We start from the raw sequence: 17,325 nt of genomic DNA, 5'->3' as shown, positions 1-17,325 counted from the left end.
TTTTTCCTATTTTTCTCTTTTTTTGTTTTGTTTCTTTTTGGAAGGAAAAAGTAGTATCATTATTAAATGTGATGTTGGTTTAGTTTCAGTTACAAACTTTTGTTTAAAAAGAAGAAATCTTATAGCTCGGCAGGTTAGAGTTCATTGTCGACCTTTGGGACGAAGAAAAGGAAAAAGGAGAAGAGAGGTAATTTTCATCTTTTTTTTTCCTATTTTTCTCTTTTTTTGTTTTGTTTCTTTTTGGAAGGAAAAAGTAGTATCATTATTAAATGTGATGCTGGTTTAGTTTCATTTATATACTTTTGTTTAAAAAGAAGTCTTATAGCTCGGTAGGTTAGAGTTCATTTTTGAGGTCTGGGACGAAGAAATGAAAAAAGGAGAAGAGAGGTAATTTTCATTCTTTTTTCTTTTTTCTCTCTTTTTGTTCTTTTTGGAAGGAAAAAGTAGTATCGTTATTAAATGTGATGTTGGTTCAATTTCAGTTACATACTTTTGTTTAAACAGAAGAAATCTTAAAGCTCGGCAGGTTAGAGTTCATTGTTGAGCTTTGGGAAGAAGAAAATGAAAAAGGAGAAGAGAGGCAATTTTCATCTTTTTTTCCTTTCTTCTCTTTTTTTGTTCATTTTATTTTTAGAAGGGATTATTATTAAATTATTATTAAATTTGATGCTGGTTTAGTTTCAGTTACATACTTTTGGTTAAAAAGAAGAAATCTTATAGCTCAGTAGGTGGGGGTTCATATTTGGGGTTGAGGATAAAGGAAAGGGAAAAGGAGAAGAGAAAGAATTTTCTTATTTTCTTCTGTGTCTTTTATTCATTTATTTTGTTTTCTTTAGTAGGAAGATTGAGAACCATCAGCTGTGAACTTGGTTTAGTTTCAGTTATATAACGGAATTCTCCACAAACTTCTGCTTCAGCAATGATGTAATCTGTGCTGTTGTTTATCTTATATGCCCACTTTTGAAGAAAAAATATACACAAATATAACAAAACCGAAACTTACGTTTTCCCAGCCACATCAACATAATCCCCTACCCTAAAATGATTTGCAAATAGAGGCGTTCCCGGGGGTAGCTCACTTCCTGGCGAAACAAGAAATCTTGACAGGGCCTTCTTCGGTAGTACACCAGAAGGTCCAAAGAGAGAACAGTATTCTTTGGTAAACTGCAAGTAAGAACATTTTTAAGTAGCATTATGCTGTAGTACTAGTCAAGGGCTAACAATCACAACAATCACTAACAATCACAAAGCAGTGTGATTTTCCTCAGTCTTTTTCACAGTTTATAGAATTATCCAGTAAGTTTATCGCAGATCATTTCTGGTCTTCATTCTCGGTACGAACAAAAAGCTCCTCCCACTTATTTCTACATTAGCGGGTTAGTCTGTTTCCGTCAATCAATGAGAAATGGTTACAAAATGCATTACTCGTAATAGCGGGTTTCCACTTGTTTCGTGTCCAAGAGAAATCTGACTTGTCTACCCGTGAAAAGATCTAATGCCGCTTATGTTTATATCTGCAAAAACGTTCTCTGGAGCACTCGCACCTTGGTCCGGGTTTTTATAATGGGTGAGATAGGGTATGATCATACTGCTAATTCTATAAACTGTGGTCTTTTTCCTAAAAAGCACACTATTATGAAATGTTCAAAGTATGAAGGACATCAAAAATAACGAAAAACCCGGAATTCAATTTGTAACGAAGAAGTACTTCAATTACATATTTTGCTTTTTACACTTTCGGGCGCCAAGTTTAAAAATAAAGAACGCGTGTGAAAAATCAGCAGAAAACAAGCGAAAGGAATATATCACCTTGGAGCTCTATGAGTACAACTTTCATGATGTCACACTTATTACTTAATTTTCACTTATTCTAGCCTATATTTGTTCAACAGCCTGACTAAACAGAATAGGTGTTTCATCCTATTGATGTTGTATTACTCGAGGATTAGCTGCAGACAAATTGGGTGTTACAGACAGTTGGTAGGGCTTATATGTAAACAAGAAAAGTTTCCACTACCCTCTTTTAAGATCCAATTGCGGCATCAATGGACAGGATTTACACAGCAAAAGTGATATTTATAGGTGTATAAAAACCCAAGGAAAACCGTAGAAAATCCCGCTTTTCCGAATAGAAGGAAGATGGAGCCAGGGGAAAGACTGTGTTTTCATCTTGATGCACTTGGTATTATAAAGATTATATTATGCTCATTTTAGCCTTATATTTTACAAATGGAAAACAAACGAAATAATTTGAGAGAGAATAAATGAGGATATATGAAATAAGACACATAATCTTTCAAATTTGGTAACGTGCAGCGGTTCACCTGTTTTTAGACTTTTACCCTTATTTTATTTAAATGTTTATCAATTAGATTTTTGCTTGTATAGGATGTTACATTTTATTTAGTTCTTTGCTTTGTTCGATACTTACACTTATTTATCACAACCTGCCTTCGGCAATTCTTTTGATAACATGATTGCTTTCCTTTTACTGTTTTTACTTGAACCAGGAAAATTATTTTAGATTACACCCTCATTGAAGTACATGTTTGATGTAGCATCAGAGTCAAAACACAAGCAGTCACTGAGTAAAGAGTGATATATCCATGATGTGTAGGATTTTTTCCAGCCCCTTCAAATTTAAAAAAAAGTCTAGGACCCATGTTCTTCCTCCAAATTTTTGACACTACGCCACATACTGGCAACAGCAAAAGAAGCGTTTTTTGCCCCCTGGACCTATGCTAGGTCTATTCATGACTGAAAACCCCGATTTCTAAATATATTTCGTTTGGCTGTTTTAAGATTATGAAATTCATAGAGCAGTACTACATTTTCGTCAATGTTGCCACGCCAAACTGAACCAAGAAAACAAACAAGAACAAACAATTAGTAAAATATGTAACAATTAATTAGTTAATAATTAATTAGTTTTAATAAGTAGTTTATATAATTGGTTAATTAATTAGTTTTAAAATAGTTTAAAATTAATTAGTTAATAATGAGTTAGTAATTAATTAGTAATAATTAGTAAAATTTGGAAACACTTTTTGACCGGAAAAGTCAAACATTAACAATCTGCTGCGCTATACCTTCTTAGGCTATTTGACGCTATATGTTTTAAGCTGATTTTTTAGCCATGTTGCTTTTGTTTGAAAATGGTGCCTGCTACTACGAAAACCTGCATAACTGCATATGTAGGTCTTTTTCATTATAAATTAAATTCCCGATTTTTCCTAATTTTTTAAAATACATGTAGTTTCCACTTAATCAATTCAAAAAATCACATTCTGTTTTCACTGTCTTTGGTGCTTTAAAGTTAAGTGAATTATTTCAATTGGCATGGTGGTGATAAATCAAAACATTGTCCATTTTCATCCAAATTTTTTTTTTTTTCAAAATGCTAGGTTTGTCTGTTGACAAACACATTATTTGCAGAAATTAAGCAAAGGTCTGTGGGGACCAAAAGCGTACCCAGAGAGGGGGGGATTTTTCTGATTTTCTGAGCATTTCTTACGCAAATTATCTGATAAAATTTGTTTTGCTTTTATTATCGTATACCGTTCATATCTGTTCATTTTTAAAATTGGTATTTTTTTAATTAAATTTAGTTTTTTCTTCTTTTTTGTTAGAATGTCCCACATAAGGTTACTAGACTAATCAGGTCTTTTAAAAGTTGGGGCTTTTTGTCTCTCCAGAAATAAAGAATAGCCTAACTGATTTATAATTACATCATATAAACACAAACAATCAATGAAATTAAACCTTATTTTTTTTTACCACGGAACTAATAAATAATCATTCATTTTTTCTTTGGTTTTATGGCATCTGATGAGCCTTCGCTTTAAGGAATCAATAGACAGCTTTTATAGGTTCTCCCTTGATGAAGAGCAATCAACTTTGTCTATAAGATATATAGAGGTAGCGACTCAAAAAAAGAGTATGGGTATTAAAAGAATTGCAACGATTTTTCAAAATTATCATAACATATCTCTTTGGTACATATCCAAAATTCATAGGGTACAATAAGTCTGTTTACGATCGTCTCTTATTATGGTTTTTCAGGCCCAAATATCGTGATTTTGCACACTCCAGTATAATATTTTCTCTCACAACTTTAACTGAATCATCAGAACCAGACTCATCTATGACCAAAACAACAATCCTAGTCACAGCCGAGGCAAGACTAAATGATATTGTTTTTCACAAGTAAAATAAACCGCGAGTCTTCAGATGATTCAAATGAGGCACAGAATAACTTTCCAATATATACAGTGTTCTGGACAGTGTTCAGTGGTTTTCCGAAAGGAAAACCACCAGGTAGGAATGTGGGCCGTTCGGGTTCTCTACAATTTCAGGACGGAGTTGGAGAGTGTAGCAATTATTTAGGAGTAACATATACATTGAATTAGGGTGAACCAGTAGCATCGACTAAGTAAAGAGTACCGTCTCTTCCGTGCATTTTTTTCCCCTGCCGCTTCTTATAGAATTCTTAGAAACTTGGGAGGGAGCTGATTCGAATGTATAATGAAAGTTATTACCTTAAATTACCTTAAATCACACTTGCTAGTGATAGGGCAAATCCTGTGTCCGCCTGCTTTAGTGATGATACTTAATCATCATTTGTGGCGTCGCACATGGTTCACCATAGTTTGTTGAGCCACTCCCTGTCCACTGAGGACTTGAATGTATACATGCTGGCAGATGTTACTGTTTTTTTCACTTAGGGAGTTCCACAAACTGACAACTCTATTTGAGAAGAACTTGTTCCTCAGTCTGGTGTTGGCTCGTTTCCGGAAAAGCTTTTGAGAATGACCCCGAGTTCTGTTTGAATTGTCCGGTTGGAAAAGGCCAGGAATGGTATCCTCAGCATTTAGGAGCTTGTATGCTGTTATCACATTGCCTCATTTGCAACAATATGTTAGAGATGGTATACTAAGCTTATGGAGACGGGATGGATAAGGGACATCATAGAGGTCTCTAACACATTTTGTTGCCCTCCTCTGGACTGATTCAAAAGCTGCTTGGTCTGTCTTATTGATTGGGCATGTAATACCCATTCCAAACTCTAGCCTTGGTCAAACTAGACTCTTGTATAGCTTGGTCATAACAGTTGGAGATCTGCTAGTGAACGTTCTTTTGATTAAGCCAAGAGTCTGATTAGCCTTCGCAATAGTCGCTTGTGCATGAATATGAAATTTCAAATCGTCGTCTACCAGGACACCAAGATCTCTCTCCGCGTGGCTGCTGGAAATGGCATTTCGGGACCCATCCCTACAATCCATATGGTACTGAGTGTGTGGGTTTTTCTTCCCTAGGTGGAGAGTCTTGCATTTTGATGCGTTGAATTCAAGCCTCCAAATATTAGTCCAGTGAGTGAATGTATCGAGGTCCAGTTGGATTGACTTAATATTCTCCACTGTGTCTGCACGACCAATAAGTTTCGAGTCATTAGCGTAGAGGCTTACTTTGTTGTTTAGGATTTTTGGCATTTCATTTATGTATATATTAAATAAAGTCAGACCCAAAACTGTGCCCCGGGGGACACCATTTCCAGCAGCAGCCACCTTGGAGAAAAACATCCCTCCATCCTCGCCAAATACTTTAACCATCTGTTTCCTATCTCTTAAGAACTCCATCAGCCACTCAACAACACAACCACTCACCCCAATAGCTTGGAGCTTGATTCCAAGTCTTTAATGGCAGACTTTGTCAAAAGCCTTTGCCAAATCGAGTAGTATGATGTCGACTGGGAACCCCTGGTCTAGAAGATCGGTGATATAATTATAAGAATCAATAAAGTTTGTTTGAACCTACTGACCAAACCTAAAGCCATGCTGATATGATGAGAACAGTCTATTGGTTGTCAAGTGTTTCAGGATTGCAGTGTTAACAATCGCTTCTGGTAGCTTCCCGACTGCAGAGGTGACACTGATTGGCCAGTCATGCTTTGCGTCTTCTTTGCTGCCACCCTTATGTATGGGAGTTATCTGGGCCGTGCGCCAATCCTGCAAGATACACTGTTCATCAAGGGATTTCTGAAAAAGGTGAGTGAGCGGGCCTGATAGTTCAACATGCAATTCTTTAAGAAGCCTTGGGTGTACACCATCAGGTCCCACCGACTTATTTGGATTCAACTTTTTTTTTAAATGGTGTCCCATTTAAGGTAAAAAACGATTGGATGCACCCCTCCCCTATTGCATAGAATTAAAGTTTTTAGATGAACATTTCAATCCGTAACCGAATACCTAAATCCAATTTACCCTCAGGGAGGACATAAGCCACGGAGCCCAAACGAAAAGGGCCCAATTGTTGGCCTATCCTTCACAGGTGCATTTTAGTAAAAAAGACGAACATGTTGCACCTTCTTGAAACCGGAGCATGCAAGGATTCTCAACCTTAGTGCTAAAATGAGCTAAGTGCCAACTGCGGTCTGAAAAAACGAGCCAAGCCCTTGTTAGGTGCTAAAAGGAGCTAAGTCCCGAATCAGAACCTAAACCAGTCAAGTCCAAGCTACAGACTTACCCGGTCCATGTCCTCACAAAAATGAATCAAGTCCTCATTCAGTGCAAATGAGCTTACTTCAAGCAATGAACATACCCGGTGCCTTTCCAAAAGCGGAATACTCAGTCTTACGAAAACATGGGCTTCTGTAGACTATTTCGCATCCGCTAGACTCAGAAGGTAACGAACGATTAAGTAAAGAACATTTAGTGAGCTGTCACTGTAAAGACGATTCTAAGGTAACGACGGAGGTAACCTCAGAAACGTGCTGCGCATTGGCGATTTCAGAATCCCCTAGTGGATATTGTTTGGTTATTTAAAGGCGCCTGTCACAGAGAAAAACCCAAAATTATACCTTGTTGTACGAACAAAAATGATCTATAATACACATGTCAACTATCAAACAATTTTGTTTGTTTTTAGGTTACTTTTTTTTATTATCATTCAAGCAGAAAGAACCGGCTCATCATCACAGTAAATATAATAATTATAATTAATTACGATTAAGCATCGGTCATCTGTAAGTCCATACCTTCACAAACACTTGTTTTCAAACATGCAGCCATTGCATGTTGCCCCCTCCCCCCCCCCCATAAAAAAGCTAAAATAACAATGAATATAATTTATTATAATTTAACTAGTAACAGAGCCTATCAGGAGAAAAGAGTTCAAGGAAAACTGCAGCGTATACAGCTTTGTGAGATTTGAAGAGCTACTGACTGTACAATGAGAAATACTCACTTGGTAGGATACTTCAGATGCCCGTTGTAGAATGTTACATAATTGTTTTCCAATCTGAGAGTTATAAACATTAGCCAATCATATAGATGGATATGACTACAATTAGATGTTAATGGAACTAATAAGGTGACCAGCGTTGTTCCACGGGCATTAAGAAATGTGCTACCATACGGAAGTCCTTTACCGAGATAGTTAAAAATTAGTTAAAAATAAAAAACCCTTAAAAAATAGTTACAAATTAAGATTTTTTTCCCGCTGGCGTACCTTAATAGGTTCTTAATAGACTGTTGTAAATAATATCGCTCGTAAATTCAAAATTCCCTTCATTCATATTAATTTATATTCTTGAATGACGTTTACCAACACTACATTAGTAGCTAGACTTCAGGCACCAAGGCCTGGTGAAGAACAGCAGAAATTATGAACCAAGGATCATAGTTGTGGATAAGCATAGTGAGATATGCATTATAGGGAAAGACTTGTGTATCCCGTTTTCCGTTTGTCGTTTGCCATGGATTACAAAAATCCTAGAATTTTCTTTTACGTGGATAAAGCAACGATAAATAGATGCACTTGACTGCTTATCATCGGTCTCCGTATCCACAAAGTTCATGCTTAATTAGCTTCATAACAGCCATAGACAATTTCACGCGATTATAGAATGTCCATAAAACTTTAAAATGTCCAAATAAGAAAAAAGACAAAAAAGAAGTTTTCGACCTGTCAATTTTCTCGGACGTTCAGTACGTATAAACTTATTTCATGACGAGCCTTATGTCTCAAGAGGCCAAACGGGGTAACTTACCCAAAATAGGTAATTTACAGGGAAAAAATTAGGTAAAAAATCTGTAGACTACACTGTAAAAAAAAGAACTGGATTTCCAAGAAAAATTTTTCGCTGGAATTTTAAACAAGTCAAAAAATCCATTTATTTTTGTTGAAACTGTGATTCGTGTTTGAAGTCCGACAAATTATTGAAGTTGTTAAGGTTTATGTACTTTTCAGTAGAAAAAAAATTTTTATTCTCAACATAAATAGGTTTTATTAATCAAAATGATTTGGATTTCAATTGTGGATTGAAATTTATTGAAAACATTCTTATGTATATACATATATTGATGTACAAACATTTTTACCTTATAATTAATGTTTTGAGAAATGGAAGAATATTACAGGATTGTTTCAGTCTCGTATTGCTTATGAATAGTTACAGTGCATTAATAAAAGAGAATAAATCTTTTTTGGCCATCTCAATATAAATACAAGACAGAACTTTCTTTAATAGGCGGTCTTGCCTTAATAAAAACCGTTTTATGGTTGACCTTTAATAGGCGGACGACCAGTAAACAAGACCAAAAACCGTATATGGCACTTGCTTCTACAAGAAAATACCCTAAAGGCTGTCAGATCAGACTCACCCTCTCCACTCTTAAGCCATCATTAAAAACCTAGCTGATAATAACTACATGATTTAGTTGATACATAGTTAGCCCTTTTGATGAATGTGCATGACAAAGAATCAAGTCCTTCCTCAAAGAGACTGGAACGAGTGCGAGCTCCCTGAACCGTAAGTCCAGCTATATGGCATGATTGGATGAATCAATGCCATAAGACCATCTAGTCATTAGGTAGATTAATAGAAATTTTAAGTCCCCACCTTCTATCCCACAACAAAAGTTGTATCTAATGCAGACAATAAAAATAAGCCTAGCTATTACTTTCCACTATGTTTAGGGCCCTCCCCACCCCAAATCCCAAAATCCTTATCACCACAGACCAACCCCAGGATCCTAAAAGGCAGGAATGTTACTTCGGATCAGGTTTGATTGAGATATAACAGCCTCTACTGGTAAATGTCTTCCAAACAGACGTTGGACTAACCTGGGCCTTGAGTCCCAGGTAGGTCTAATGTAGAAATTAGCCATCCCTTTTCTCCAAGTTTTATTGAAAACCGATAGCCTGCTCAGGTAGATGTCTAGATTAAAAGACTCTAGGAATCCCCTTTCCAGAAGAGATCGGGTTGTTTGAACACTCAAACGACAAAACTAGGTCTCTAGCTATTACTTCTCTCCACATCTGGTGGCAATTAAACAATCTTTAGCTTTATGAGCACGTAGAATCTCAGAGAGTTTGATGCAAATGAAAGATCCTTTTTAATCGGAAGTTGGGATTTTTATATTGACTTATCAAGAACTACTTCCTGAGATCCAAGAAGAGTACATAAGGGATTTTGGAAGATACAATTACGTTTTCTACAGGAGTCTATTTCGCCGGGAAGTTTACTCTTCGAGCTAGCTCCATTTTCTAAAAGCTGAATAGACCAGATAATTTTTTTTTTCTACAAGCTTACTAAAAAGTTCAGTGGAATTTTTCAGAGGGACATTTTGCAATGAGTTACGAGTTTGTCAAGCAATATTTCCAAGCCACAATGCCACCAGTACACGAAAAAATAATGGAGCAACACAATGATTCGCTGGAAAACTTAAAACGAATAATTCAAGCTAGAGAATTTGTGTAGTCACCAACTTAATTAGTTTGTATAATTTCCATTTATATATCGAATCAAGTTTGTATGCAGCGGCTGTCACTAAAGTTCCGGTAACGATATTTTTCCACTGTCCCAGTGCGTTTGAGCATCCCAAATCCTGGCAAGAATATTGGTGGAAGGATTCAGCCAAAGTGAGTCATGTTCTGCTCCAAGAATGGAGCAGACACGATAAAGATAATTTAGAACTTTCAAGTGGAACACGAGGTACTTGACGGGGAGGGATTCCATTGACGACGATGAGCGCTCAGGGCGTCCTTCAAAGACCAAAACTGACGATACGGTGTAAAACCTGTGACATCTTTTTAGTTGTGATAAACGATTGAATGTTCGGATGGTAGCTGACATGAGTAATGCGGCGAAAACAGTGGTGCGCCGAATTTTGACCGAGGATTTGTACATGTGGAAAGTGTGCGCTAAAATGGTTTCTAAAGTGCTCACAGATGGAGGGAAGGTTAAACGTGTCATTACTTGCTTGAAGACGACAAAACGGATTCTGAATCATTAGAGAATGTCATCAAAGACTCACCAATGAGTCTCCTCCACCAAAGAAAGCAAGAACGAACAAATCGCAGGTAAAGATGACGCTTATCGTGCTTTTTGACAAAAAAGATTAAGTGTATCTATGCCCCAAGGATAGACTGTTAACAGCCCAGTATTAAGGTGAAGTGCTACAAAGATTAAGGGACAGCGTTGGACGAGCCCGAAAAGGAATTCGTGACGATTAGATCGATCTTGCACCACGATAATTCGCCCACTCATATTGCGCTAATTGTTCATGAGTTACTAGTGACAATGGGCATCGCTACGTTTCCCATGGCGCCTTAGGCCCGATTTAGTCCCAATCCCACAAAATTTTCGTTATGGTGCATCCATAAGCGAATCATCGCATATATAAATCGTCGCAGATATATCAATACCTATATTTTAAATATATATAAACTAAATGGCTAAACAGGCTTTTTTTTGCCAGAGAATTGCCAACGTTGCTAATATTGCTCGTTTGAGAAATCTCACATTTTACCTTTGAACCGCTGCAGTAATCCGTGCAAAACTAGAAGATTAGCAGTCTTTGCAAGATTAAAAGACAGATAAAAATAAACTTGAAAAAATACTCACCAGACGAGGGTCAGCACCATCTGCACCAACAACCAAAACACCACGAGGATATTTTCCTTTATATTTCGAACCACCAACCCTTTGAAGATACTCTTCTGGAGATATATACTTAATCACATGATTATCAAGGACCTGAAATTATATTAAAAGGAAGCTTAAGCGATAACTATTGAAGATGAAGATACAACCCACAGGTCGATGGGACTCCATAAATGGAGCTCGTCCTTTGTTGGCTCCTCATATGTAAGGACACTTGGGTTAAGACTAGAGCAGTATTTTCTTTCCACCATTAAATAGTCTACAGAAGCCATGACCTCTGGTGCTGCAGTAAGAGCGACTGGTAGTTTTACCAAAAATTGTCTCCCGGGAAACTAACATTTGTCTTAAGTTCCTCATATTTCCTCTCGTTGTTACTTGGCTGTTTTAGCCTGTTATTTCGACTTGAGTTTAGAACAAACATGGGTTTTTAAAAATTTTTTTACGAACACAAAGATCTTCAAGCTACTTGAATGCTTAGTTTTCCCAAAGCTAAAATGGACTAGTTATTAAATTTTTGATATACTGCGCGACATCTGTTTTACTGCAGGTGTCACGGTATTATAAGTCCATAATAGATAGCACTGCTGTACACAATAAAAATAAATTCATTTGGTATTTGTATGTTATACTCCCGACCTAATATTCTTCATCTAAGTAGGACCTGATTCGCTGATTAATCCAAATGAAATATACCTAATTATAGTAAAACATAAAACTTTAGAAACAAATTTGGGCTATATACTTGCACATTAAGGGGGTGGGGGTGGGGGTCGGGGGTTAAAGTATAGCAGGTCTGCATGCCTAATGTATTATGTACAATTATTCTTCATATTATGAAGTAAGAATTGTTTTCTAATTTCATACTGTACAAATACTTAACCCCCCCCCCCTGATGTGCAAATATATAGCCCAAATTATATATTTCCATCTATTCTGTCGCTTCTTTTTGTCTTGTCTCACACTAAGCTGAAAGAAACTAACGAAAAAAAAAACGGTTTTACAATGCGTCAATGAATGAACAACTTGAGTCGTCGGGGGTATATTATACATGTACCATTCAACCCTCTAAAGTATCTAAATCTTTTTGTGAAAATTTTTGTACCGTACTTAATAGATCAATAAATCCTAAGCGGATTTGTATTCAAATAGCAAAATGTCAACAACCCAGCAAATAAAAAACAATCAGATGATGAACAAATTTTCAATAAATGTCAGTAGGGAAACCATACAAGTTCAAACTTTACTGTATTAACAAGTTAATATCTAAAAAAAGGTGTTTAAATAAGAAACTCAGTCAAGAAATTTTGACATTTTAAAGACGGAGCTACTACACTAGTGTTAATGATGGTAATTTGTTTTGCCTACATTACCGTTCTAAGGCTAAAATATACCTCAGAAATTTTCCAGCTTTCCAATTAAAATACTGAAGAATAGCTTGACCTTGCTAATAAACAAAAGCTCGTATTCCGAATAGAAATGACTGATAATCACTAACAATAGAAAAAGATGTGTCAAAAAATCGCAATTAACCGTCAGCACATTAGCCTAAGCCAAGAATCTCAAATTCTTGATTGTATTTGATTTTAATTGAAAGACGGAGGAGGACTTGCTGGATGTTTTCCAGAGAAATTGCCTAAGAATAGTTTTGCGAAAAATTAAGCAAGAAATTCTCTGTTGAGAAAGGCCCCCAGACGTGGGGCTGAAATATTCGGAGTGTGTTTGTTTAATTAAGTTTTTATTTTGTTGTATTTATTCACTGCTTTATCAAAATTAAAACCCTTTTTTCTTGCTTAAATTTTTCGTAAATGGAAAAGAAGTGTGGTCTAAGAAATTATTTACGAACTGTTTTGGGTACCCGTATCTCATTGACCGTATCTCAAACAGTAAGCTGTACGAAAAATGCAGTTCAATTCCACTTTCTAGGGCTATAACGAGAGAAAGATTGTGATGGCTAGGACAGATTCTGAAGAAAAAGCATGAAAGATTTCCAAAGATAGTCCTTGTCGGCCAACCGTTTAGGGCTAAACAAAAACCAAGTCGTCCCCCAGTGGGGTGAGAGGATAGCATAAGAAAAGATTTAAGGGAATGGAACCTTCTTAGGAGGGTGCAAGAAGGAGGATTTAAATAGATTGAGATGGAGGAAGAGCATATGTAGCCATGTTGGCTCGGACGACTTAGTGCAGCAGTGAGTTGTTAGTAGTAGTAGTAGTATTTACTGATGGATTACACTATCCCCTTAACGGTCAAGCCACATAAAAAAAATGCAACTCTCAGTAATGGTAATCTTTGTATGGGTAACTTTGGTATTTGGTAAGGCAATTAATTCTTACACGACACAGCCTCCAACTCCAAGCCTATCCCAAATGTGAAAGTCAAATGTAAATACTGGATGAAATAAACCTACAACAACTCCGACAGCTAGGCCACATACAACGGATGGATATTATTATTATTATACAACGGATGGATAGCACTCATCTCCCGAAGTTAGCATTCGACGGGAAAGGAGAGGGTTCCCGCCCCAGAGGTCACCGCCCAAAATGAGGGAAAGAAGACTTTTCATCTTAAAACCAACCGTAATTCCTTCACCTGGCCGAAGGCAGAAGCTCCTACACTAAGCGCATCAATGAACAGGTGAAAAAAGAGGCCCCAAACGGCCTTCGAGGACGGTGGACTTAAGTAAAGTAATGGAGTAAAGTCACAAATATATATAGTTTCTTATACAGCGGCTGTTGATGAGTTGGACGGTTGGTAAGTTCAAAAAGTATACGACTTAGGTCACACAATTAATGTCATTAGCGTCGAGTCATTATTGAATACCGTTTTTATGTCCTCCATTTGTATAGTTTTCTTGTATAGCATATATGTCTAAAATCACTATATTAATAAGAAGTTCCGGAATTACAGATCTTTGAAAATATACATTGTATTATTAAGAAAGTAGTTATTTATGAAGTATGATTTTCGACTTGGTAGATGGCGCAAAGCCTTAGCAGAAAAAGAACTGAAAAGTATAATACTAGGGATTAGAAAATGCACCTAGAAATTACTAAAAAATTCACCAAAAATTTGTATATCTTTCAAGGTGTTGAGGAAACAAAAATTTTAACATTTTTTTTTCAAAATCTAAAACAAACAACCATAATAGAAGCTTTAGGGCCGTAGCAAAAATTCTTTTAAATAAGATAGATGTCGCTGCTATGCTTGCTTACTTTTGCTATAGTTTTAGTGTATTGACATAAATTAAAAAAAAAAAACTTGGGAAGGGCAGACTCATTTTCGAAGAAACTGCTGAAAGTGAAGTGAACTACAGTAGCACGAATGGTAAAGATGGTAAATGGTAAAAATTAAGTTAAAATGAGGAGTAAGCAATTTGTATTGTATCTTGTATTTTTATTGTATCTTTGTGTTGTAATCCTGGGAAGGGCATACTCATTTTCGAAGAAACAGCTGAAAGTGAGGTGAACTACAGTAGCACGAATGGTAAAGATGGTAAATGGCAAAAGATGGTAAAAATTAAGCTAAAATGAGCAGTAAGCAATTTGTATTGCATGGATAACAAGGCGTGCAACATAAAAATGATATAATTATGATCATCAATTTAATCATAAAAAATATTTATGTTTTGAAACTGTTGGAGAAGGAAATTAAAATATGGCAACAAAACTAGATCTAGAGGGAGCGAAACGATGTACTACCCGATAGTACTACCCTCCCAAATCCCGCACCAACTTACGCCCTTTGTGAAGGATCCTGGATTGTAAATAACTATTTTCATTATGTTTATTAATTGATTTTGTTTAATATTCAATAGCCTAAATTGACTCTCATTCCTGCTAAACATGAAAGATATCGCAAAAGTTTAATTCCGAGTTTTGTTGAATTGTATAATAGCCAGGAAAACTAGTCATTAATTTTATTTTTTTAAATTTTTTGACTAAGTTTTAATTCATTTTATGCATTTATTTTGTACTGACGTCAACATCAGCGATGACAAAATTTTCGATAAAATCTATATATACAAGCGCAATTAGTGACAAGAAATTCAAATTCGGCAACCATGCTGTGAAAGAAATTTTTAAATAAATTTCCATTCTATACTCTATTGTAAATAAAAGCAAGATTATTTCATTTTCGTGGAAACAATTCCTATAATTCGTCAACAAAGGCAAATAAAGATAAAAAAAAAACTACCTGTAATAAGGTGGTCATTACTTTTCTCCCATCCTTATTATACAAAGGGTATACTCCAATATTTCTGGCAATTAGACCTGCGCGGAAAGTTCGAGGCGTCCACTCAACAGCTTTAGCAGGGACTCCCTTCAAAGGGCTGCCTGTTACACGAATCAACGGCAATGGATCAGCTTCTGGGGGCGGAAAAGACTGGCCGACATACTTGTCCTGGACAACTTCAGATAGGAAACTCTGGTTTTCTTGGGTGAGACCTTCGTGAGATTTCTAGACAAGATGAAATAGATATTAGTGTTTTTTTTCTCTAAGTTTTCGGTTCTTTTTTAGAATGAATCTTATAAATCTAAATTGAGAGGTTTTCTGGATACATGTTCGGATTTTCATGAAGAAGTGTGAAGTTTTCCTTCCTTTCAATTACTGCTTTTTTCAATACCCTTCCTGGGAGTGGTTCGGAGGAGCTCCTTGAAAAGATTTTTTGTCCCCCCCCCCCCTACACACAAATAAATGGATCGAGTAAGTGTATATGTGACTATATAGATTATATAAAAGCTGTCCATATCTAGAGCGTTGATTACAAGTGAAAATCTTTATTAGTTACTGACTACTTGTTATAACTATTTGTCTTGGATTACTGAGAGCCCAGTAATGAGTAACCAGTAATTATTTGTATATTGCTATTTTTCCTTTAAACTATATAATTATTTTGATTTCTGATTCTTCAGGCATTAAGTTCTTCCTGCTTTGTTAGTCAAAAGAAATACAAGAAAGTAAGCAATGTAAAAATTATGCAAGGAATAAGTAGTAAACGAATTCATAAATGATAATTGTACAAAGTAAACACTTGCATTATTCGTTATAAACGTAAATAATATATAAGCTAGGGAGTCTTACTTTAAATTTAATCTCTTAATTACAATTTTTGCAGGAAGAGGGTCCATAGGACAAATCTTAAAGTCCAAGACTGCGTCCCTAGTCCTCGCCTTATATTGAGTTAGGCGGAGTGTATATAAGCGTAAAAAGGGGCTCTTAGAGCTAAGTAAAAATGCTTTATGTTTAAAAGAGAGGAGGAGGGGCTAATATTCCTCTTATCCAGGTTGCAGTGGTAGCTAGCAACCTAGTAAGAGACGATCACATCCAATGCTAAGAAATATAATAATCCATAGCTCCTAAAAAGAGAGTTAGATCAAAACAAAAGTACACCATTAGAACCGCCTTGTCCGAAACCTCTATATAGGAAACTTACCATCCCTTGGCTTGAACAACAAGGAAAATATATTGGCTTGAAAATCAAGAAAAGTGCCAGCTACTACGATATTTTGCGTAAACGGCATCTTTTTTTGTTTTTGTTTTTTTCGCTTTTTTCCCCCCTCCTCAGCTATCTGGACACTGGAAATACATAGAGACCTGTATAATGGCTCATTTTAAAGGAAATTCCTACATCTAGTGCCTTTTGTAATTAAAAACAAGATAGTTTTTAAAATCGAATCAATTTTGACAAGAAACTGTATTTTCGTGTACAAGCTTGATGAATGACAATATAATCGTTAAGGTTATCAAACAGTTCGTGGTAACGAACTGTATAGTAATTTTCAAATAAGAGGAATTTAAAGAAAATGGAGAAAGCATTAAAATATGAATTAAGGAGATGCGAAGAGGAGGCCATGGATAAAATTGCTAAAGATCTGAAGGATGCAGCCAAACAACATAATAGTAAAATATTGTACTGACATGTTAATAAATTGAGAGGGAATCGTCAATATGGACTTGTCCCAGTTAAATATAGGAATGAGGCCACAGTTAGCGATAAGGAAAGAGTTAAAGAGAAATAGGTAGAAAATTTTGAGAATGTGTTAAATCGTGAAAGAGTTACAGGAAAGGATACAGAAGAGAATGAAAAAGTTTTTGACATTTTGGATGTGACAGTAGATTCATTTTGCGAGGAAGAATTAGTAACAGTACTAAAGGGGATACATCTAGCGTTTCTAGGAAAACTTTACCCCTCTATATGAAAGGTGATGAAGAGACTCAGATATGTTGATTTCGCTGAGGATTTCAGCCTCCTAGAGTCCTACAAACAAAGGCTCCAGCATTACCTTAAGCAACTCAGGAATGCTGCCTAATTTGGCCTTAAGATAAATGCCAACAAAGCAAAAAGTATGGTGAACACTAAATCTCAACTTGACCGACAA

The 17,325-nt window shown here is 36.0% G+C and overlaps 1 protein-coding gene across 1 annotated transcript in view; it reads right to left on the bottom strand.

Annotated features, from left to right (window-relative positions):
- mRpL3 (mitochondrial ribosomal protein L3) overlaps window positions 1–17,325 on the bottom strand; it is an 84,782-nt gene that overhangs the window by 17,584 nt on the left and 49,873 nt on the right. Inside the window, exons 3-5 of the mRNA XM_089100616.1 lie at window positions 15,140–15,403; window positions 10,907–11,038; window positions 1,004–1,164 (exon numbers count right to left, since the gene is read on the bottom strand). Coding sequence (XP_088956742.1) covers window positions 1,004–1,164; window positions 10,907–11,038; window positions 15,140–15,403 — 557 coding nt within the window. The remainder of the gene's footprint in view (window positions 1–1,003; window positions 1,165–10,906; window positions 11,039–15,139; window positions 15,404–17,325) is intronic.

Source organism: Artemia sp. Qi Xiang Cuo, chromosome 14, assembly GCF_049724085.1.
Source record: "Artemia sp. Qi Xiang Cuo chromosome 14, ASM4972408v1, whole genome shotgun sequence".
In the NCBI taxonomy this organism is placed as follows: Eukaryota; Metazoa; Arthropoda; class Branchiopoda; order Anostraca; family Artemiidae; genus Artemia; species Artemia sp. Qi Xiang Cuo.
This window is presented reverse-complemented; position numbering and strand designations above follow the sequence as displayed.